The sequence below is a fragment of the Artemia franciscana genome, chromosome 19, assembly GCF_032884065.1.
Source record: "Artemia franciscana chromosome 19, ASM3288406v1, whole genome shotgun sequence".
Classification (NCBI taxonomy): Eukaryota; Metazoa; Arthropoda; class Branchiopoda; order Anostraca; family Artemiidae; genus Artemia; species Artemia franciscana.
In genome coordinates, this window is record NC_088881.1 from 13,130,461 (window position 1) to 13,153,765 (window position 23,305).

The following is a 23,305-nucleotide window of genomic DNA, read 5'->3' on the forward strand; positions in this document are numbered from 1 at the left end:
TGCAAAGGCATTATTTCGTCGGGTCTTTCCAATTCAATAATTTTTCTCTCTTTATTAATCCTTTCCTAATTTGTATGTCTCTTCTCGTCTTTTAAAATCATTTTCAGCTATATGTTAAATCTCCTTCTAAATCTTCGATCTGTTAAATATCCTATCTATTCAATGTCCTTGTCTTGTTCCAGTGTTTTTTTTTTTTGTTTTTTTTTTATATATTTTATAATAGTGTTTTATTCTTGTTCTCTGTGGTCCATTACAAGCAAAGCTTCTTGGGCCTAGTAACCACTTTACTTTTGTAATAGTTTTTTCTTTTAGTATCAATAAATTGATTGATTGATTGATCCGGCATTTTATTGAATGTGAGATTTAGTGAGCGTTTTCTTCTACGGATACATTATGTAGACATGAACATTTGAAGGATACGATTTTTTTTTTTGCTTAAACAAACTCAAATTGTCAAAAAGAGCAGTCAAACTTATGAGATATTTTTGGGTAACTTAAGAGTGAAGGAGGAGTTTTTGAGAGTTAGAATTGATATAGGATTGAAAAGTAACAAGTCTTCACAGGCCATTTCTAGATAAAAAATAGGAGTAGAATAGGTCCATATTTATGGCCATTTTTCAGATTTAAGAAAAAGTAATTCTAATCAGCCTTTAAATTTGAATATAAAAGTGGCAATGCAACTAGCACAGGAAAGTTTTTGTTAGGTGTCACAAAACAATGTCTTAAAAAAACAAGACGCTGTTCTGTCCGACTTTCAAATAAATTCTATTTCAAATTTAGATCCTTACCGCTTATCTATCTAAACTGTAATTCTTAGGTTCGCCTTAATATTACTTGAATCAAGCTTAAGAGAAACATAAGAAATCTAATTCTGACCGGAATAAAGCGAAAGTGCTAACTCTGGACTAGACTGGATGAAAAAGAAAACATTTAGAGAGGAGACACAGAAAGCCTGTAAGACTTGGAGCATTCTAAATACCATAATTACTGAAAATAGAAGAAAGAGACTAGAATTCCAAATTTTTTGCTAGTAATTATATTTTGAGACCTGTGAAAAATAGGTTTCGTACCTTAAAAATCAAAAATTGAAGCTGCAAAAATATACTAACTGTCTGAGCTAGGGGGTCAAGTGTAAAATGTTTACACGACCCCAAATCAGTCCAATGCAGTACTCAGTTGAATAAGGCTAGACTGAGAATAAGATCTATGTCATTTCGCAAATTATTATTTATATCCAACAGATGCCATCAAAGTATAGTTCTTTAACTCATATGTCACATTTTTTCTAATATTAAACCATTTTACCTGCGCAAATGTATGTTTCATAGTTAGTGTTTTACGTACTTGGCGTATACGATTTTTATAATCTTTATATGCAGCGTCCCATTTATATTGACAACGCCAAGTAGCCAAAAACTTGACGAAGAATGTCAGATTTTTTAGAGTTGTTCATTAACCTTGGAGGAGAGGGGGTTTTAATGTACCTTTCTTCTTTCCTTACTTAACATAAAAACACGTCAGTTCTTTTTTTTAGAAAGTTTTTTTTTTAATGTATTATTGACAAGTTATAAACGTTTGAAACATAGTAAGAACTTGACCTCTAATGACAAGGTACTAACAAGCGTTGATGCAACTGTAACACATGGGAGGGAGAGTTTACGCAGCTATGACGATAGGATCGGACTTATCCCTAATACACCACTAAAGGCTTAATTAAAAGCCTAACTCCTAATTTCGTTGCCTAAGTAAAAAGACAAACTACTACTACACAGAACTTTGGAACTCCCTCTACCTCCTCTTACGGGGATCAGGCATGGTCCCCCCAAAGGTGGGAAGAATATCTTTACTTTGCACCAAATTTGGCTAAGATCCGAAATTCTTCTGTTAGATGTTTTGATGGTGAAAATTCTGACCCCCTACCCTAGAACTAGGATTCAATATAGGCTTACAAAAGCATCACTAGGACGCTAGCTCTCCCTAACCTCCCGATTTGTTCAATATTAAACAATCTCTTCTGGTATGCTTTTTTGAAAAGAATTTAGCCCTCCCCCTCTCCCGAGTTCAAATATAGTACTAAATCTGACAAGGGACAACTACTCTTACTTTCCACCAAGTTTAGCTGAGATCTGACACCACCGTCAAGATGTGCAATTGAATAAGAAGATTAAGACCTTTCCGTTCCACGTATGTTGAAGATCGTCTCTATACTTGTTTTAGAGTAGCAAATGTCCCAGCTTTTACCCACATAATATTTTTGAAAATTAGATAAAAAAAAAACTTCAAGAAAAAAACGAGGAACAGAAAAGCAGAATTTGATAATTCCAATTTGTTCTAGAGTTTTTTTTCTATCTAGGAATACTAGAAGAAATACAGTTTTTCAATATTCAGTCCCAAAGAGATAATTCCACACTCTGCCCAAGTCATATCTACATAATAAGAAGCTAACTTTTGAAGCTACGATAGTTTTGTTTGGTTTCTTTTTTATGGTATTATTTAGATGGCTACAAAAACAACAAAAAATGTTTTATTTTGTAAAAATTAATGGAAATTTGGCAAACTCAAAATCAGCCTGTGATAAGCAGGCATGGGGGATCTTTTAATATCCCAATCATACAAAAACAACTTCATTCACAAGGGCTCCTTGCACTCCCTCTATGATAATGAAAATGTTTTCAGATGTTTGAATTTTATATAAAAAGAATCATGTTTTGTTTTCAAAGCTGTTGAAATCTCAACGATAATTAGAGGTACAAGAAAAATGACACAACGTTCGATTTATCAAAACTACACAAAAAAAAAACTATTATGAGTTTAAAATCCTTCGACTTTTAAATATATATTTAATTAGATTTAAATCCCATAGAAAAAATGGTTCTTGTAGAATCAAAATTTGCAAACTGCTAGGGATTGTCATTTGGAATTTTCATGTGACCCCGAAAGATCCATTAAGGCCACCCGCAAAAAACAAAAATCAACTAATTTGTTTTTACTTTTTTCTGTAGTGAAACTTCTGTTACTTTTACTTTTTTCTGTTAAATATTTAGCTCTGTCAGCATAAATAAGAAATCCTGTATATCGTATATTATCTTCAATGCATATAGAACATAGCTTTTGGCAAGTTAAGGAAGTGACATTTTGGGAAATTACAAGACGATAGAAGAAGAAACGTTATTACGGAATTAAGTAAAGAGCAAAGTAAGAAGAAAAAGAATGAAATATTGACCAACGCTCCATGCAATCTCCTCAAACTACGATACAATCAAAGCAAAAACAACACGAACGATAACGAAAGGAGAAAATAGTACAAATTTATAAATTGTAAACTCTAACAGCATAGCTAAGACATGAAAATTTACCAATGAAAGTAACCAATGAACAATAACCATTCCACGTAGGCTTTAAAACTTTAAGACTCTAGCCAGGTGGTACAGATCTTTCTTTTAATAAATTATCAAGGCGTACTCTATAATACCATCACAGTACAAATGAAAGTTCTAAAATATATTTGGCACATTTCCAGCCTTTACATAAGACACGTGAGCGTCGTCTAATATTATTTTCATGATTGTCTCATTAGCTCTATTTTTTAAGTTTTTTTTTTAACATACTTTCACAATAAAAATTAGTCGAAGTAATTAGCACCCTGCGAGGGGCTTCTAAGAAAAAAGTCTAAAAAAGGACAACAAAATGCCAGGATGAACCTACAATCAAAGGAATGGAAACACTGTTTTGGCACCAAGAACATTGACATAATTTGTATCGGCAATGCTGCAGAAACAAAAACACAATCCAATAGTTACAAGAAAAAGCCCCAAAAGCGATAATATCTAGTTCAAATTATTTTTTGATACGTTTCACACGGATGGGAGGGGCTCAAACTCCAAAATCTGCTACTTTTATTTTAAAATTAAGCATTAAGCAAAAAAAATATATTAAAGAATATATATATGCCTTAATAGAGTTAAGCTCAAAACCACAATAGAATTACAAAAGAAGAGGAAAAAGAAAAGAAAAGTATAATTAATATTCTCTCAGAATTCAAAGCCATAACGACCAATCGCACGCCTCCGCCATTAGACAGTTTAAAAAGCATCTCGTTTCAAACTCTCAAATGGTTGGTTTTCCGACTTACCAATCCCACGGTAATGGCTTCATTTGCTGATCGTGTGCGACTGACCGAAACAGGTGCAGAGGCAAGGGGTATAGAATTCAGCATCCCACTACCCTCATGTGTAACAGTCTGAAATTGGTATTCATTTATTGTCTAATTCCTCAAACCATACACCAAACTTGCTAATAAAACAGGCATAAACAACGAGGATGACAGAAACGAAAAAATAAATTAAATTAAATATTTTGCATCTGCCTCCAGGGACTTTTCTCCCCGGGTATCAAAAATGAAGCAAATGGAAGAAAAAACGTATACACTGACGGCTGTACAAGACCATCAAGAATGTGTTCATTATACTAAATTCAATAATGTGGACACAATTCTATAACTTTTATTGTCGTATTTTTTTTTATTATTAATTTCTCTTGTTTTTTATGTTACTGAAGATTTATTTTTTATGTTAAGTAACCTTCTACCTGAAGCAGAACATTCAACTTTCGCTAATTCTTTGCGTGTCAATGGTTAAGTTCGATTCTCGCTGCTATGAGTTAGTTTTGTTAACTATGTCTCATCAAACAATTCGTGGTAACGAACTGTAAGTAAGGAGCAATACGGCGCAATAGTAACTGAAATTCGAAAAAAAAACGGAATTTTAATACCAATAGATAAATCAGAGAAACATATTTTTATACTGATTTGAAATATTTAAGTTTCATCAAATATAGTTTTACCCATCAAAAATTACAAACCTGAGAATATTTGCCTTATTTTCGAAAACATGGGGAAACACCCCTTAAAGGTCATAGAATCTTAATGTAAATCACACCCTCAAATTCAGCGTATGAGAGAACCCTACTGTGGAGGTTTCAATTTGCTATCTGCATAAATGTAGAATTTTGTATTTTTTGCCAGAAGAAAGATCACGGATGTTTGTTTACTTATTTTTTTTCTATCCAGGGGTGATTATATCGACCCAGCGGTCCTAGAGTATCACGAGAGGGCTTATTCGAACGGAAATTGAAAGTTCTAACGTCGTTTTTAAATGACCAAAAAAAATGGAAGGGCAAGTACGCCCCCTACAACACTCATATTTTTCCCAAAGTCACCCGATCAAAACTTAGAAATAGCCATTTTGTTCAGCACTGTTGAAAACTCTAGTAGCTTTGTATTTGAGAATGACTTAATTCCCCTACAGTCCTCTGGGGAATGGCTGCAAGTTGTGAACTTTGCCCATTGTTTACATATAGTATTGGTTATTGGGAAGTATACAGACGTATTCAGGGGGGATTTTTCCGGTGGAAGGGTCGGGAAGGGGGGGGGGGGGAGAAAGTTACCTGGAGGATCTTTCCAAGGTGGGGTTTTTCATGTGGGAAGAGAATTTTCTATGAAGGGGGCACCAGATGTCCCAGCAATATTTTAAAAACGATCAGAAATTAATTTTTAAAGTTTTAATGATACTGGAATAAAAATACTGAATAATAATACTGAAAAATAAAAACTAAAAGTAAAGAGCAGCATTAAAACTTAAGACGAACAGAAAGTATTACGCATACGAAGGGGTTCGCTTCCTCGTTAATACCTCGCTCTTTACTCTAAAGTTTATTTTTTTACTTCAAAAGAAATATTTGTTCTAATTGAACCCTTTGTGATTCAAGATTTATTCTTAAAGAATTGGAACAAAATTCGAACTTTAGCGTTAAGAGCAAGATATCGACGAGGGGACGAACCCCCTCATAAACGTAATAATTTATGTTCGTTCTAAGCTTTAATGTTGCTCCTTACTTCCAGTTGAAAACGCTTGTTTTTTATTTAATCAAAGATATGAATTATCCTAGACCAGGATAATATTCATCAATTGAAAATGCTACATATATTACATCGCAAAAAAAAAAAAAAAAAAAAAAAAAAAAAAAAAAAAAAAAAAAAAAAAAAAAAAAAACAACTTGCATTAGAATCCCCAAGAAAATACTATTTTCTAAGTTACTCCGACAGGCTTTCATGCCAGGCCTTATAGAAATTCTATTTTCAGCCATATTGAGCACCCAAAAACCATCACCATGATTCCAGGTCCTAGCTCGAGCTCGATGTGATATTTCCAAACAAAAACATAGAAACATTGTAAGGAGGTGTTTCGTACACAACCTGTGCATTCACCAAAAACAATTCAAAGGCAATACTTAAGCCAGGTTCTGACAGGAATCGAATATGATTCTACGAAATTCTACGTATGGACGAATATTTTATTCATTTTGTATTGGAACGGAGTTAAAAAATTTGTTTCTACAACAGGCAAAATCATATTTAGTATAAATAAAAAAAAATTTTTGTCATATACTAGATGATATGTAATTCTAGAGTTTTTACTGATACATTTTCTAGAAAGACCCACAAAAATATTGCATTTAATAAGATATCAATTCACCTAGCAAAGTCCTAGTCACCTAGCAAACCTGCATTACTCACTGAATCTGAAACAACCAGGAAAATGCAGCAAAATGAACAGAATACAAAACGAAATGTTTCGTAATGCTGCCACTTCAGTTGCTGTCACCTTATGCCTGGACAAGAACAGAGTTCAGTCAGAAAATAGGCGTTGCAAGAGCAACTACAGATGTTACTCATTTTGAAAATGATGTACATTCTAATAAATACCGTTTTCTAATTGTTTTAGGTCTACATGTAGTTTTTTGAAGAGGCAAAAACTCTGTTTAAAAACAATATCTGTTTAAAGAAATATTTGATTCAAAGTATAGAGTTAATAGCTACCGAAGTTTTTCAAGCTCAGCATCATTTAATCTTAAACAAGAAATTACTTAAGTAGAGATGGACCAACTTATATAATAGTTGCTTAGCAGTTAACTGGTCAAGTTAAGGGTCTCATAGCCTAGGTCCAACAGCTAAATTATGATGATATGTAACTGCCCTAAAAATATAGGATTTTTTTCTGAAAGCAATTTTTTATTTTCTTAAAATTGAACTTTACTAATCTGTTCCTTATATAGTCTCTTTATTATCTAATCTGAAAGTCTCTTCTTACTACTAACATTTTAGTTAAACGTGAGACACTCAACCCCCCCCCCTCCAAAACCCTGTACATCCTTTTTAAATCGGCAATTCCAAATAAAAATCGACCCAGCCAAGCGCACATGTAGTATACTGACGTATCATCACTAATAAAAAAAAGTTATTAGCAGTTAAAAATTTGAAACCCTTTCCCTCTCATAATTTGATTCCCAGTCGTGTCTGAAATCAGTAGTGATATATAAAGAACATACAAAAAAACCTGTTTTTCATATATCTTTATGTTATTAGCAGTTAAAAATCAGTAGTGACATAAACTAAAGAAGATATAAAAAACCTGTTTTTCATTCTGCAATGACTTCACCTCATCTTTCTTAGGCATATCGGGTAAAGCAGTGGACAGTATTTCGGCAAGATTAGCTCCATTCTCAACAGTATTCCACTCCTCACGGCTTGCATTCAATTCCTCTGCAAAAAAAAGAGTTATTTAACACACATTTGCATCCCAGAAAATTTAGAGAAATTAGACTAACAGATAGAGTTCAAGGTTCAAGGTTTTAATTTAAACTTATGTACAACATACACAATATAAAGAAGGTCAAGCAGGAGACACAAGGTTGATTGACAAAACCCCGGTATAGCAATATAACATACCTATTTGACAAAAAAAAACTAATTACATAAAATAAATAGTTCTATGACTCATCACTAGACGGGAGCCCACCGACAAACCAACCGATACTCGGCAAAGATCAACCCAAAAACCAAAAAAAAAAAAAAAAACAAAGCACAAGCGAGGGTAACCAATGGCTGGCAACTTATTTGAAAAAAAAAGAAAGAAGAAAATTGTACCCACCATAACAAAATCAAACAAATAACTATTTACTTTAAGATTTAGTTTATCATTGATTCTTGAATTTATTTATAAGGATAGAATGAAGTTGCTTTTTTATATTTGGGAAAAATTTACTGTAATCAATATATGGTAGATAAAGATGCCTTGAACCCATAATCGATAAATATGGCGAGAACGGTGATCTCTCAGTGGCTAATTTCAGGTGCTGTATTTTTGACGGCTTTCATAAGCAAGGTCAAGTTGCTCAGGGAAAAAAATTGCTCGAACGAAAGTACGAAGGTAGCTCCGAGCGGTCATATTTTACCTTAAATATAAAAGAATGAAAAGTGAATAATTCTGAAACAGGTAAAATATTAGTTAATAGATATAGAGTTTCAGTTTTAGTTTTATTTGGATAGGAGAGAGGCGATGGTAAACATCTTTGCAAAATTCGAAGATCCCGGTTTTGAAGAGTCTGTATCGGTTTCATATGGTATTTGAATGTTGCCAAATAAACTAGAGGACAATACGTAAGATGGGAATGTACCATCTGTACCCTCGCTAAATTGAATTTATCTCCACTTAAAAGTCCAGCTTGAACACCTTATTTAACAATTTGGAAAATCCGTCGTTACCAATAAGAGCCACCTTCACTACTATCCGAACCAGCCCCTCCCAATAGCCGAACTCGGTTACAAAATAAACTTCTACCCCCTAAAGTACGGACTAATCGTTACGCCAACTCACTTGTGCCTTTCTTCACATCTATTTTCAATGCTGAGTTGTAGTGTGTGTTTTTGTTCAAATGTATGATTTTGTAAAAAAAAAAAAACAAAAAAAAAACTGAATTTAGCTGTGCTACGACAGTTTTTAAATATACCGCTCTTTCTCTCTCTCTCTCTCTCTCTCTCTCTCTCTCTCTCTCTCTCTCTCTCTCTCTCTCTCTCTCTCTCTCTCTCTCTCTCTCTCTCTCTCTCTCTCTCTCTCTCTCTCTCTCTCTCTCTCTCTCTCTCTCTCTCTCTCTCTCTCTCTCTCTCTCTCTCTCTCTCTCTCTCTCTCTCTCTCTCTCTCTCTCTCTCTCTCTCTCTCTCTCTGTGTTATGACACAGACTGCCCTTTTTATCTTTTATAAGGCTCTCTTTGATTGATATTTTCAATTCTAAAGTACTTAATCGCTTTGGTGAGGTTTTTATAGTTGTAGTCCAGTGCCAGAGTTGTAATGTCAGGGTTATTTTAAGATACCAAAAAATGTTAACTAAACGACCCGAGCTTTCAAGCGTTCAAATGAAAGATATGGATGGTATAGTTGGTGCTAATTAGGGATACTAGTAAAATAGTGACGAAGAACACATTCCCTTTCCATAATACAAATATAGAAGAGAGAATAATGAGGACTTTTTTCCCAAGACAGTCAACGAACAAAACCTATTTGAATATTTCAGCCCTATGTCTAAGGGCCGTCTTCAGCAAAGAAAATGATGCCTAGGCTATTTACAAAAAAAATGGATTTTTAACCCAGAACTTTTATTGTAAGTGTGTTTTTATTTATTATTTTCTTTGCTGAAGACTGCCCTTAGATATAGGGCCAAAATATTCCAATAGGTTTGTTCGTTCACTGTCTTGGGAAAAAAAGTCCTCATTATTCTCTCTTCTGTGTTTGTACTAGTAAAATACTAACTTGGTCGAATTGATGAGTGGCCATAGCCAGTATTGCTGTAGATTCTGTAAGATCCTATGATGAAAAAGCTGAATAGTTAGCGTGCTAGACTTGTAATCCTATGTCCTTCGGGATGAGGGTTCAAGTCCTGCTGTCCCCGATTACTCGGTTTGGAAGGTCAGTAGTTTCCTTCTGTAAGCTTATCCAGAGTCGACCCAGCTCGACTCTGGATACCTGAGAAAGTCTGAGGAAGGATATCCAAAAAATCTAGGAAAATTTTAGCAATGGCCCTGGCTGAAGGGCCAAGAAACGGAGATCAGCACCACCAATAGGAACTATAAAGTCTAGCGCAACATCCACTACTTGTTTTCACCCGTTTACACGAAAAAAAGAAACAAAATAAACGTCTTTTCAATACAGTAGCTGATTTGTTGGCAGGACAATTATTCTTGTTTGTTGAATAGCAAAACAAACCTTACAATTTTTTTTTTTTTTTTTTGATTTACTGTTTATATAATTTTTTTTTTATGAGTGCAATTGGGAAATGCATGGAACAAACATAGCAACAACAAACAATTAGGAGGTCCCACTTGTTACTTCAATGACCTTCATTGGGGTCAATGCCTCTTTTGAAAAGAAAAGAAGTGAATTTTCCAAAACAACTGCTTTTGCAGCCAATAACCTCTTCAGTCAAACGCAGAGGGTAATGGTCTGTCTACGCAGAGGGTAATGCGGAATATGATTGATGAGTTTGCGTTATCACGGCATTCCCTAGACATTGGTTAAATAATTTGAGATATCCTTTACTCTTTTTTATTGTTTTATTGTCTTGAATATTTACTACAATATTTATTCTTTTTCTAGGCTTGTCAGGCAGTTTAGGTGTAAGTATAACCTTTTTAGTCTTGTGAACCAGTGCCAAAGTACTGAACTTCTCGGAAACACAACTAATGTAAAAATAAAGAATAAAAAGGGACTTGGAGAATGTCAGTTTAAAACATAAAGTCATGGGAATGAGGTGAATATCATTAAAAGCCAAATAAAAATTTCCTGTGAACATGTTAATGTAAAAATAAGCTGTAGTTGTTATTCATTTTACAACATCTAAAAACACAAAAAAATCACTCACGATCATTATGCGCAAAAGCACAAAAGGCTCCTCTAGGGCAGTAGCCAGCATTTTGTACATCATGACATTTGGTCGATTTATAAATTTCCGGATGAAATTGTTGTTCAGTCCTAGTATGGCAGTAAGAGCAGTTGTCACCACTGTCGCACAGGGTTGGATCACCCCAGTCATCACCATGCTTCACATTTGGACAAGGTGTGGATCTAAAATGCATTACTGATTAAATAAGTTCCCTTTCAGATTGGACGATGATCAGCCACTACCCCTGGTAAAAGGAGCAATTCTTCCCATAGCGTCTGAGCAAATGAGTATGAAAAACAAATAACAGAGGAAACTCATGACTGTCTCTGAGAAACAAAAGAAAAGCAACCGACTCCATCTAGCGTTACCAAGCAAATCATAAAGTTAATTATAAAATTTAAACAAAATTATTAGTTGCATTAATTTTTATTCACTTTTGCTTTCTATTAGACCCGATATAAAAGAACCATTTTTGTACAATCAATGTGCATGTTTGTGTATATTATTTTCTAGCAGGCCACGTGTTGTATATTAGCCATGTCTAACTATTTTGTAAAAAACATAAATAATCTAAAACCAAAGAATCCCTCTAATTTGCGAGAATCTCATAAAACAAATGGAAATATTTATCAAAAACTATGTTTAATAAACAGAATTGATTTTTTTTTTAATTCTTTTAGTTCTACAATGGGTTCTACAACTGTCAGTAACGCTACTGTTTTTTGTTTCCTACTACACCCATGTTTCCTATAAACGATTCCCTCTTAACGGCTTGCCATACTTTTTTGGATGAATTAAAATGGGTTGAGTTAAATGGGGGTTGAGTTCCATGGGAACCGCTATAGCATGTCTCATATCTAAGGATAACCAAATGTGGGCTTTGAAACCAAAATGGTCGTAAAAACTTATATTTGTTGTTACATTTTATTTTTATTCAACTTTAGAATATAGAACAGTGTTATCCTTCTATAAAAAATTATAACAATTTACACCACTACGACCTTTAGGGTATGATTCAGGACATAACTATCAGGATGAAAATTATTCACATATTTTATTATATGAAATACAAAAAGGAAACCTATTTCAATGCCCCATGGTGAACCAACTCGTGTTTTGGGTGCGAATAAAAAATACAAATAACAATTAAAACTAAAGCTAAAATAATACTCGCTAAAGTAGCAACACCATGAATTCCTGATCAAGGGCGTATATTATTATTTGTACTGCATCAATATCAGGGCAAAAATATAATTTTCTCAATTTTTTTTTAAATAATCCTGGAAAAAACGTATTGTTCAATTATTTGAACTAAAATTATTTGATGTCAATTGGTAACTTGATAAATAATGGACAATATACTTCTTTTCAAAACTGATGGGCAACTAGCCCTAGTACAACAATTCTAACTAGATAATTACTAGTTGCCTTGGCAGCTAACAATCAAAACAACCGATCATTCTCAAGTCACTACTTGGGATAACTAGAAAGCATTTAGAGAATCTAGAACACATCTTTAGTGACAAGCACAAGCCACGCTACTCCGTAACTTCGATTCAAGGATTTCTTCCACGAAATTCTGCGTCAAATTATCAATTAGTTCTCTGATAAATGGTATACAAGATATAAACGAGAAAAAAAATTCTATCATCTCCATACCTCAAACGAACAATGACAAAGTAGAAAAACTCGGATTGCGGTTACTGAGAAATTTCACCTTTAATTCTTTAAAATTGCAGATTAATGATATCAATTGTACAGTTTTCTTTCATTTTCAACTTCTTTAAAGAAGTCACCAGACGCTGCACTATATGCGGTGCTGGTGGTTTTCAATCCCTTGATTTTCAAGACACCAGACGATGCACTATTAGCGGTGCTAGTGGTTTTCAATCCCTTGGCTTTCAAGTCACCAGACGCTGCACTATTAGTGGTGCTAGTGGTTTTCAATCCCTTGGTGTTCAAGTCATCAGACGCTGCAATGTCAGGGGTTGCAATGTCAGCAGTGTCAGGAGTTTTCATTCCCTTGGTTTCCAAGCCACCAGATGCTGCAATATTAGCGCTGCTAGTGGTTTTCAATTCCTTGGCTTTCAAGCCAGCAGGCACTGTAATATTAGCGGTGCTAGTGATTTTCAATCCCTTGGCTTTCAAGTCACGAGACGCTGCACTATTAGTGGTGCTGGTGGTTTTCATTCCCTTGGTTTTCAAGTCATGAGACGCTACAATATTAGCAGAGTCAGTGGTAATATTGGCTTTCAAGTCAGCAGACGCTGCAATATTAGCGGTGCGGGTGGTTTTTAATCCCTTGGCTTTATAGTCACCGGACGGTGCAATATTAGCGGTGCGGGTGGTTTTTAATCCCTTGGCTTTATAGTCACCGGACGTGCAATATTAGCGGTGCGGCTGGTTTTTAATCCCTTGGCTTTATAGTCACCGGACGCTGTAATATTAGCGGTGCGGGTAGTTTTTAATCCCTTGGCTTTATAGTCACCGGACGCTGCAATATTAGTGGCGCTAGTGGTTTTTAATCCCTTGATTTTCAAATAACCAAAGGCTGCACTATTATTGGTCATAGCGGTTTACAAGGTAAATAGCCGGAAACACAACTCTTATTAATTTTCTATTCTCCTAAGTATACTACTACTTCTACTACTACTAATAACTCACTGCAGCACCAAGCCACCTGAGGCCAACACAGCTACGCACACTCCTCCTCCAATCTAATCTATTCAAGGCCTCCCTCTTTACACCCTCCCAGGAAGTGCCAATTTACTTTAAATCTTTATTTATGACATCCTCCCAACCCAGACAAGGACGACCTGCTTTCCGTGTGGCCCCAGATGCGTGGCCAAAAAGGACAGTCTTCGGCAATCTGTCATCCTTCATCCGCAGAACGTGGCCTAGCCATCTCTACCTTTCTTCCATTATAGCCCTAGAAAGGGGAATTGAACCACACTTTCGTACAACCTACTGTCTGAAATAAGGTCAGTCAGCCGGGTACCCAGAACAATCCGTAGGCAATTTCTCTGGAAAACATCTAGTAAATTTTTATTTGCTTTTCGGAGCGCCCATGCTTCAGAGCCATATTTGACCAATGTCATCACTGTAGCTTCCAATATTCTAATCTTGGTTTGAAGACTTATCTTTCTATTCTTCCAAATTTTTTTCTAACTGTGAAAAAACACCCAGTGCCTTAGCCATTCTACTTTTAATATCTTCACTGCTCCCACCGTCTTTACTAATAATACTATCTAGGTAAATGAAGCTGCGAACCTGATCAATCTTTTCGTTACCCAACGTCACCTTTTCATCTTCACTTATTCCTAGCCTTAGTGACTTAGTCTTCTTCACATTAATTTTCAAACCTATTCTAGCACCCAGAACTCGCAAAACCTCTAAAAATTCAATCATTTTGCTCACATTTCATCTAATATGCTTAAATCATCAGCATAATCTTAAGTCCAGGAGCGTTTTTCCTCCCCATTTGATTCCGTGGTCACCAATTGCCTTTCCTGTGCTCCTTAAGACGAAGTCCATCAAAATGATCCATATAAAGGGGGATATAACACAACCCTGCTTAACTCCTGATTTAATACAAAACCAGTTGCTGACCTCATTTCCTACCTTAACCGCAGCAGTATTTTTCTCGTATATAACACAAATCGCTTTAATGTGTTTTTCTGGTGTACCATATAAGGATAAGACCTTTGCTAACGCTCTTCTATCAACATAATCGAAAGCTTGCTCATAATCGATAAAACTGAGGACCAAAGGTGTTTGACAACGAAGGGACTTCTCAATTATTAACCCAAGAGTGAAAACTAGGTCGACACATCCTCTACCTTTTCTAAAACCGCACTGTTCTTCCCTTAAAACTTTGTCTACAGCATCTCTCAGTCTAAAGAGTTTCATATTACTCAGTAATTTGCTACCTACAGAGGCCAGACTAATGCCTCAATAATTACGACACTCACTCTTGTCACCTTTCTTATACAGTGGTTTAATTAAGGTTTTCCTAAAAGCATTAGGTACTTCCCCGTTTTCAAAAATCATATTCATAATCTTCAGTAGCTAGTTCCTAACCTCAGAGCCACCAAATTTAAGAAACTCATTTATCACACTATCAGCGCCTGGAGCCAATTTCCTGGAAACTGTATTTCAAGCAGAAACTACAATAAATAAGCAGTTTTTGATCATTCTACGGGATTCATAGCAATCAACTACTTTTCTTACATGAAACTAGAAAGCCAATTGCTTAGCACGCTGGACTGGGACTTCTACGTCTGTAAGGGCAGGAGATCGAGTCCTGGTGTCACTGATTATTAAGCCTGGAACGATGGTCAGTGGAGTGACTGCAAGCTACCCAGCTCCAAATGGAGACCTAGAGGAATTTGAAGGGGGGGAAGTTCTAGCATCAGATGATTTCCCCCCAGCCAGAAATTGCATCCCTTGACGAAGGCAGAGAATCGGGACATCAGTACCCGCACTACGTAGATGGTGTCTGCTGGCTATCGTTAAAACGGATAGCGACGTGGATAGAGTAGTAAGTTTTTTCTCTAATAGCCTATTATTCTATGTGTTTCTTACTAGAGCAGGCGTAGTAATTCAACTGTTTTCAGGGTTACCAATAATCTATTTCCAGAGGTCACAAAATATAAAAGGAATATAATTCCTACAATGATAAATTTTAAATTTTTCTTATAACTATTATTCCAGCAAAATTAACAAAGCCTAGCATACAAAGTTGGGGTTACCACATCCGGATATCATACATCCGGAAATTTATACGTCTCTGCTGGCGAAAAGTAGCTGTTTTTCTGCTGGTTGTTCGTAAAAACTTGATTCTTTTGCTATGAAATTTGTGAAAACCCAGAAACTTAAGAAAACAATTATTCCTGGAGTCAATAAATACAAGAAACATAAAAAAAAGAGGCAAAAAAAGACAAGACTAGTCAGTAAGACTAGTCAAAGTCAAACCATCATAGATGTTGAAAAAAAATGTTAAAACCTGTACACACAACTATGAAACTCACGTCTTTAAAAGGAATAAGTACAATGACAAGTTAGTCTTGAGACTAAAAGCACAAAACGATTTATTTAAAAAGAGTAAGAAAAAGAAAGCTCAGTTTGTGAAATAAACACTAAACAACTGTAAAGCAAAATGATTTTTTTGAGGTAAAAAAAAACTTTCACTTAAATTTTAACCTTAAAAATTTTAAGACAAAAACAAGTTTACATTTAAATTTTATTTAAGGTAAAGATATTTTTAAATAAAAACAAATTTTTGCAAGACAAAAAGAATTTTAAGGTAAAAAAAAAAAGAAATATACTTGTGGAGTAAGAAGAAGGCGGAACGGAAGGGGAGAAAATTCGCTAATTTAACGTTTGTAAACGTGGCTTCTTGCTGTTACCAAAAAAAAAAAAAAAAAAAAAAAAAAAAAAAAAAAAAAAAAAAAAAAATCAAATCCAGCTTACCGGTATTTAAATTTTCTTGGTGTTCTTCTACGGTCCTTGTTATTGTGAAACTGAGGACAGGCATATCCTTGACGACAGAGCCGCGGAGGTTTTTTGCATTGTTCTGTTTTGTAATTAGCGAGCACATACACTGAGTCTTGCCATTTCGGATCGTCAGCCATTAAATTCCTTTCTTTATCTAATGCATTTGGACCTTGTAAAGTAGAAATATCAAGCTCTGGATTTTCAATTGCCTTCAAAAGAAATTTATTAAATGATGTATCAATTTTTGTCTTACCTACATCTATACCCTTTCCCACTTAGCAATTTTATTTAGCTTACCTATAAACACACTTGGCTTGCTGTCTAAATAGGTTTCCAAGTTCAATCAATTTCTCCATTCCAGCATCATTTTTAGTATGTTCAGATTATAATCTGCTTATTAGGAGTTTCATGAAATAACACAATTTGCCGTAGGACGGATGAAAATATTACTAACCCATCAAAATAGTAAAAAAGAATTTCTTAGTGTTTGATTATTACAAGACCGTAATATAGAACCTCCATGTACTTCCAGACCCTGCTACATCATCAATTACAGATCAATCACAGGACTCACTTAGCCAATCACAGGTTGTCAACTATAGACAACGCTGTGGCGTTGCCCAAGAGCAATCCGAGGAAAACCTGCTTCCCCTTCAACGCCTGCATTGGGAATTTGGTAAAATGAGAAAAAAACTCATAACAGAAAAAAGATTCATATATCTGGATGTAAATCCAGATATACATGTTGAGATACCTGGTCGTTCAAAGTAATAATGAGATTCAAATAATTTCCTGTCTTTTTATTTTGCATTAAATAAGAAAACAAGTTTTTTAAATGAAAGTAAGGAGCAACATTAAAACTTAAAACGAACAGAAATTACTCCTTGTATAAAAGGGGCCTTTCCTCCTCAACGCCTCGCTCTTTACGCTAAAGTTTGACTCTTTCTCTTAACTCTACTTTTTAAAACAGTAAGAAACTTTTTGAAATAATGCATGTTTTGATCTTGGCTCTCCGCATATAAGTAATTAAAACGAAATTTGCATATTAATTAAGTACAATTAATCGGAAGATTTTGAGAAAAAAGGAGCGAGGGAGGAGGCCTACTTGCCCTACATTATTTTGATTACTTTAAAAGGCACTAGAACTTTTAATTTTTTTAGGAACGTTTTCATTGGTAAAAAATATACGTAACTTACGAATTAGCTTACGTAACGAACTTCTATATTCGTATGTTATTATTGCGTATATGAGGGGGTTCACCCTTCGTCGATACCTCGCTCTTTACACTAAAGCTTAAATTGTGTCCCGATTCCTTAAGAATGACCTCTGAATCACAAAGGCCGTAAAATAAATAGTTGAAATTACTATACTCAATGTATATTTTATTTTTTAACCAGGTTACTTCGTATAGAAGGAGTTGTCTGAAAAACTTCGAAAGAGCCTCATTTGATTGGGAATTAAAAGGGCTAGTACCCTTTTTAACAGTCGAAAGTGATTGGAGGGCAACCAGCCCCCCCTCACCCATATTTTTCCCAAACATATCCTATAAAAATTTTAAGATAGCCAATTTGATCAGAGCAATTGAAAGGTCCGGAAATAATGTCTTTGAGGATAACAATCCCCCCCCAGCCTTCAGGGTTGTAAGTTATACCTTGGGGGCCTATAAGGTTTTTTTTTTTATAGAAAAGTTGGTCGTAAAAACCTCAGAGGGGGCTCATTGGATTGGTAATCAGAAGTTCTATTGCCTTTTTCTTAAGAACCAAAGTGATCAAAGAGCAGCTACCCCTCCCCCACACCCCTCCCAAAATACATCTAATCAAAATTTTGGTATAGCTAATTTGTTTAAGCCAATTTGTTCAGGGTAGTTGAAAGGTTCAGTAATTATGTCTTTAAAGATTAATTCCCCCTGAGAGCCCTCAAGGCAAGGGTTGTATGTTGTGCCTCGGGACATAAACGCTTTTTATGAAAAGGGTGGTTGCATAAGATTCAAAACGGTCCATTGGATTTAAAATTGAGAGGTCTAGTGCAGAGCCGTATCCAGGATTTTTTTTTTGGGGGGGGGGGGGAGGGAAGGACACACAAAAACTCGAAAAAGCATAAACAGCTTGTTTATATCCACTTTTGTTATGTTTTTACGAGTCAAACAAACATTTTTTTTGGGGGGGGGGGGAGATTCAAATCCCCTGGATACAGCCTTGGTCCAGTGTCCTTTTCGATAGTAGAAAGTGACTGAAGGACAGCTGTCCCACCAAACCCGTCATTTTCCCAAAATACGTCCAATCAAAATTTTGAGATTTGTTCAGAGCAGCTGAAAGGTCCAGTAATTATGTCTTTGAAGTTTAGCCTCCCCCCCACCAGAGCCTCCAGGGCAAGGGCTGTAACACACACCCTAGGGGTATATAAGATTTTTATGTAAAGTATGGTCGCATAAAATTCAGAGGGGGCTCATTAGACTGGAAATTGAAAGGTCCAGTGCCCTTTTTAATAGTCAAAAGTGATCGGAGAGCGACCAGCACCCCCCCCCCACCCTCACCCGTCATTTCTCAAAATAGATCCAATTAAAGTTTTGAGCTAGCAATTTTTATAAGCGTATTTAAAAGGTCCAGTCTTCGGGGATGACACCCCCACGGCCCTCAGGGCAAGGGCTATAGGTTATATTAAATGGCTATAGCTAACATTTAAGGTTTTTATCGAGAGGGTTGTTGCATTAACTTTGGGTGTGGCTCATTCAGTTGGAAATGAGAAGTCATAGTGTCCCTTTTAAGAGTCAAAAATGAGAGGAGGGCAACTATCCTCACCCAGTGTCTTCTTTTCTCCAAATGCATCCGATAAAAATTTTGAGATAGTGATTTTGTTCAAAATGGTCTAAAGATCATATAAAACAGCCTTGGGGTTTAAAATAGCCCCTCAGAGCCAAGGGTCATGGGTGTAAGTTATGCCCCGAAGCAATACAAGGTTTTAATGAAATGGTTGGTCGTATAAAATTTGGATATGGCTCATTTGAACGGAAATTATAGTGCTCTTTAAGAGTCAAAATCAATTGAAAGCAACCAGCCCCCCCCCTTCCGAGACCATCATTTTCCAAAAAAAAAACACCCAATCAAAATTTTAGACGTCTACGTTCAAATCACTCAAAGGCAATACATATATATACTATTAATACTACCGCTACAGTTACTGTGACTAATGTCGCTAAGGGTACAAAGGTGAAACTTTTTGGGAACATTCAGTGGGAGTTTCAATTAAACGAAAAACCTATATACACACAGGTTTTCAAAGGGTATACAAGCAATATCGTAGGCAACGCCGTTCTATAATAGCTAGAAATATCATTGAAACTTTTAAAGGAGCTAATTCGATTGAAGATTAAAAGTTCTTGTGCCCTTTTTAAGATTCAAAAGGGATTGGAGGGCAAGCAGCCTCCTCCAAAGCCTATTCATTTCCAAACACATCCAATAAAAATTTTTAGAGAGACATTTTGTTCAGCATAGTAGAGCAGTCCAGCAGCTATTTCTCTAGGGATATTGGGTACGTCAACCCTCCACAATTATGCAATTGGCCCATTATGCTCTAAAACTAAATGTTACTTTTAAACTAAATCGAAAGGCACTGTGTATATGGTTGCCAATAAGAAACCTCAGCAATATATCGAAAACGACTGGGGGTATTGAGTTAAAACTTTTGGGGCTACTACTATTACTAATTCTGCTGTCACAATTTAAATAAATCAAAAGAGCCTAAGTGTATCTAGGTTGTCAAACACAATAGATAGAACTAATTGGGAACAATATTAAGTTTTATTTTTCAGGTGAACTTGAGGAGGTATAAACTTAAACTAAGGAATATTATTTGTGTCAGGATTAAAAATTGTTAAAAAAGTTTCTCCAGCATACAAACAGTAAGCCAAACTATGGTTTCTTATAGAAAAAAAAACAAAATGAAATAAAATAGTATTTATTACAAGTTTTTCAAAGAAAAGTTAAGAGCTCCATTAAGCCAAAAATAAAGTCAAATAACCTTCCAAGCGTAAAACTACCACAAATCACCATCACTAAGCAAATGATACTCAAAACAAACAGAAAGTACAATAAATAACTGAGTCAAACTCAAAACAAGCAATAATCAACATGTGTAGGGCTGACAACCCCCCAAGACTGACAACCTCCTCAAGACTAGAACATAATTTGCACTTTACTGAAAAAAAACTCGTAAACAGATATTCTCGTAATTTTTATGCTCGTTGACCAATTTTTCTTGTAGGAACTGTGTATTTTAATTATTTTAGTTTTTTTATCTTTGAACATATTTTTGCTATTTGTAGAGGTTCTTTTCACTGCTCCTGCAGTAGACAACAAGGACGTCCAAGTAACCGCAATTCCCCTGGCAATAGTGCCAAGAGTATCCTTTACTCTTAGACTGATTACCCATTCTTTACTTATACATGCCTGTCGCACAGAGGCTTTTGCGTCCGACTAAATGCACACCTGTCTCATAATAATGTCATGGAACATTAACGAAGAGGTAAATTTGAAGCTCCTATTTATTCAAACCCTTTGCGAAACTAATGACTAGCTGTGACTTTAAGAGCACCTTCATACCAGGAGTAGCTTCAAGCTACTAACATTGACACCTCTATTGTTGCTTACTGTCATGTTGCCAAACACTTTTGGCGTCTGACAAACTAGTAATGGCACCGCCGTTCTTTTGCGAAACCACCTATTGCCAGAGCCTTTCTGAGACTCTGAGGATTTTGTGGCAGTCAAAATAGAGAGCTGTGAGGTTGCCTAAGTTTACCTACGCCTGAGTACCGCAGTTCTAGACCTAAAGTACACTGGATAAACATGTTAAGCTTTCAGCACTTTCGTCACGGACTGTAGCTCGTACGGTCTGTCAATCAAGGAATCCTTGGCAAACATTGGCGTAAGTAGCCGCCACAAATTTCAAAATGATATCCCACAAATTAGACAAAAAATTTGAGCAAACACCGAGAAAAAGCAAAGTTAGTGATACAAATACTAGCTCTGAACGAAAAAATCCCTACCATCGGTTAATAAAACGCTTTGAAAAGATTAAATTTGAAGCACTAACAAAAAACTGAATACTCTTGAAGAAAAAATACGATGTTTACTTCTTATAAGAGCAAAAGACTTGAAAAGAATACAATTACTGAGATTCTCACTTTAACTAAACTGATTTATATAGGTGCACTATGGTTAATATAGTCTCATATTCAGGAATCTGACTCACAATAAGTTTATTTTGGTAAAAAAAAGATATTTGATATATATCTATTTCGCTAATTTTACTTCTTATTTATAATATTTTCTAAAAACTCAAAATAAAATCACTTTGTAATGTCGTGATTTCTACCGAAACCGACGATACAGGTTTCCACTCAGTGCCAAGGTCAATGTTTTAAAAGACCAAAAGAATTACTGAAGCACCGGAGTAGACCTTTACAGACAGAAATCAATTTTTTAAATATTAAAAGAATGAATTTAAACTTATAACTACAAAATCTTTTGAAGAATTATGTTTCAATATAAAATCTTAGGAAAGACATTCCGATTCTACGTGGATATCTTTAACATCATTGAAATACATTTAAAACTAAAGTTAAAAAAATATATCTTCTGTTTCAAATAACAAAGAATATTTTGCTAAAAAAAATTAACTATTATTGTTCTTTGAAGTATGTTCGCATAAAATATATTCCTGATCTAGGCAATTTCAAAGCTGATTTTTTTTCCTTTGAAACCTCTGGGAATGATCTACCAATTGAACTGACTCTGAAACTTTCACCACTCTGAGCCTGTTTATAACCCAACAAGGGGGTGGAGGTGTTGAGTTGAGACAAAATATCTAGGCTTCAAAGGACACAGAAAGACTTCAAATTAAGGTTTCTTCCGGATATTTATGGGAAAAGTTCATAGCCCCATAGACGCATTCAAAACTTAAATGAAAAAACAGGAAAGTAATTAGTAATTATAAAGTAAATCTAATATCTTCATTTTTTCAACATACGTAGCTATTACCCTCGAAAACTAAAACTTTTGACATAGGAAAAGAGCCTTTAATCACATTGTAATTAGATAGTAGCAGAAATCCTACAAAATGAAAAAAAAATATTTGGTAGAGCCACATGAAAACAATTGCCCCCATCATCAAGCTGCTCCTGTGAGCCCTGCCAGGAAATGCTGCTCCTATATTTAGTTTTGTGAATAAAATTCTATCATTTATTTCAACAAACAACGTTTCTTACTTGCAGTTCTCTAATGTCATAAATAGGTGTTCTTAAATCCTGTGTTCCATGGGCGAAAGCGCAATGAGCTCCGTTTTTTACACAGAATCCTCTCGCATCTGTATCATGGACACACATTCCAGACTTGTAATACCTTAAGTGGTATCTTCTTTCTACATCGCCAGCCACTCGGTGAAGCAGAGCGCACCTAACAAGAAAACAAATTAACAATTTTTTTAATTATACCTTTTTTATGGATATCAAATCTAGGGGAGCAGTTACAGCAGATTGTGTGTAAATAAACAATACACATTTCTTCAAATATCAGCAAAGAGGAGTGTCACAATCGATCATAAATCAAGGGGATGGCAAATATCTTCTCATATTTCGTGACACCTACCAGCCCCCCCCCCAAACAACAATAGTTTCCTATTAACAATAAAGTTTATTTAAGAAGCTAATATTTGCTATGCATTAGAAAAGATAGGTTTATCACAGGGAAAAAAAAAATACAGATCTTATCTTCCTTCTACTTAATGCCACGTTTCAACTGATTAATTTTGTTGTGAGTAGTCTGTTGCCTACTGTAGGTGCGCTTATCATTTTAACCCAATCAAACAGTATGCATTGTAAATTTTTACAAATAGTACACAATTCAGAACCATTTACATAGGTTCAAACCAAAATGAAGTATAAAATGACCGGACAAAAAGAAAGCGAATAGAACCATGAAAGCATCATTGGACCATACCAATTTCTTAAACTTTTCCAATAGCTGGACCGGATAGTTTTCA

General features: G+C 35.2%; 1 protein-coding gene across 1 annotated transcript in view; it reads right to left on the reverse strand.

Annotated features, from left to right (window-relative positions):
- The window catches only part of LOC136039302 (RING finger protein unkempt-like), a gene marked incomplete in the record, with an annotated part of 70,056 nt that overhangs the window by 29,237 nt on the left and 17,514 nt on the right, over positions 1 to 23,305 (reverse strand). The window contains 5 exon segments of the mRNA XM_065722908.1: positions 4,133 to 4,240; positions 7,470 to 7,600; positions 10,753 to 10,955; positions 16,246 to 16,478; positions 22,533 to 22,719. Coding sequence (XP_065578980.1) covers positions 4,133 to 4,240; positions 7,470 to 7,600; positions 10,753 to 10,955; positions 16,246 to 16,478; positions 22,533 to 22,719 — 862 coding nt within the window.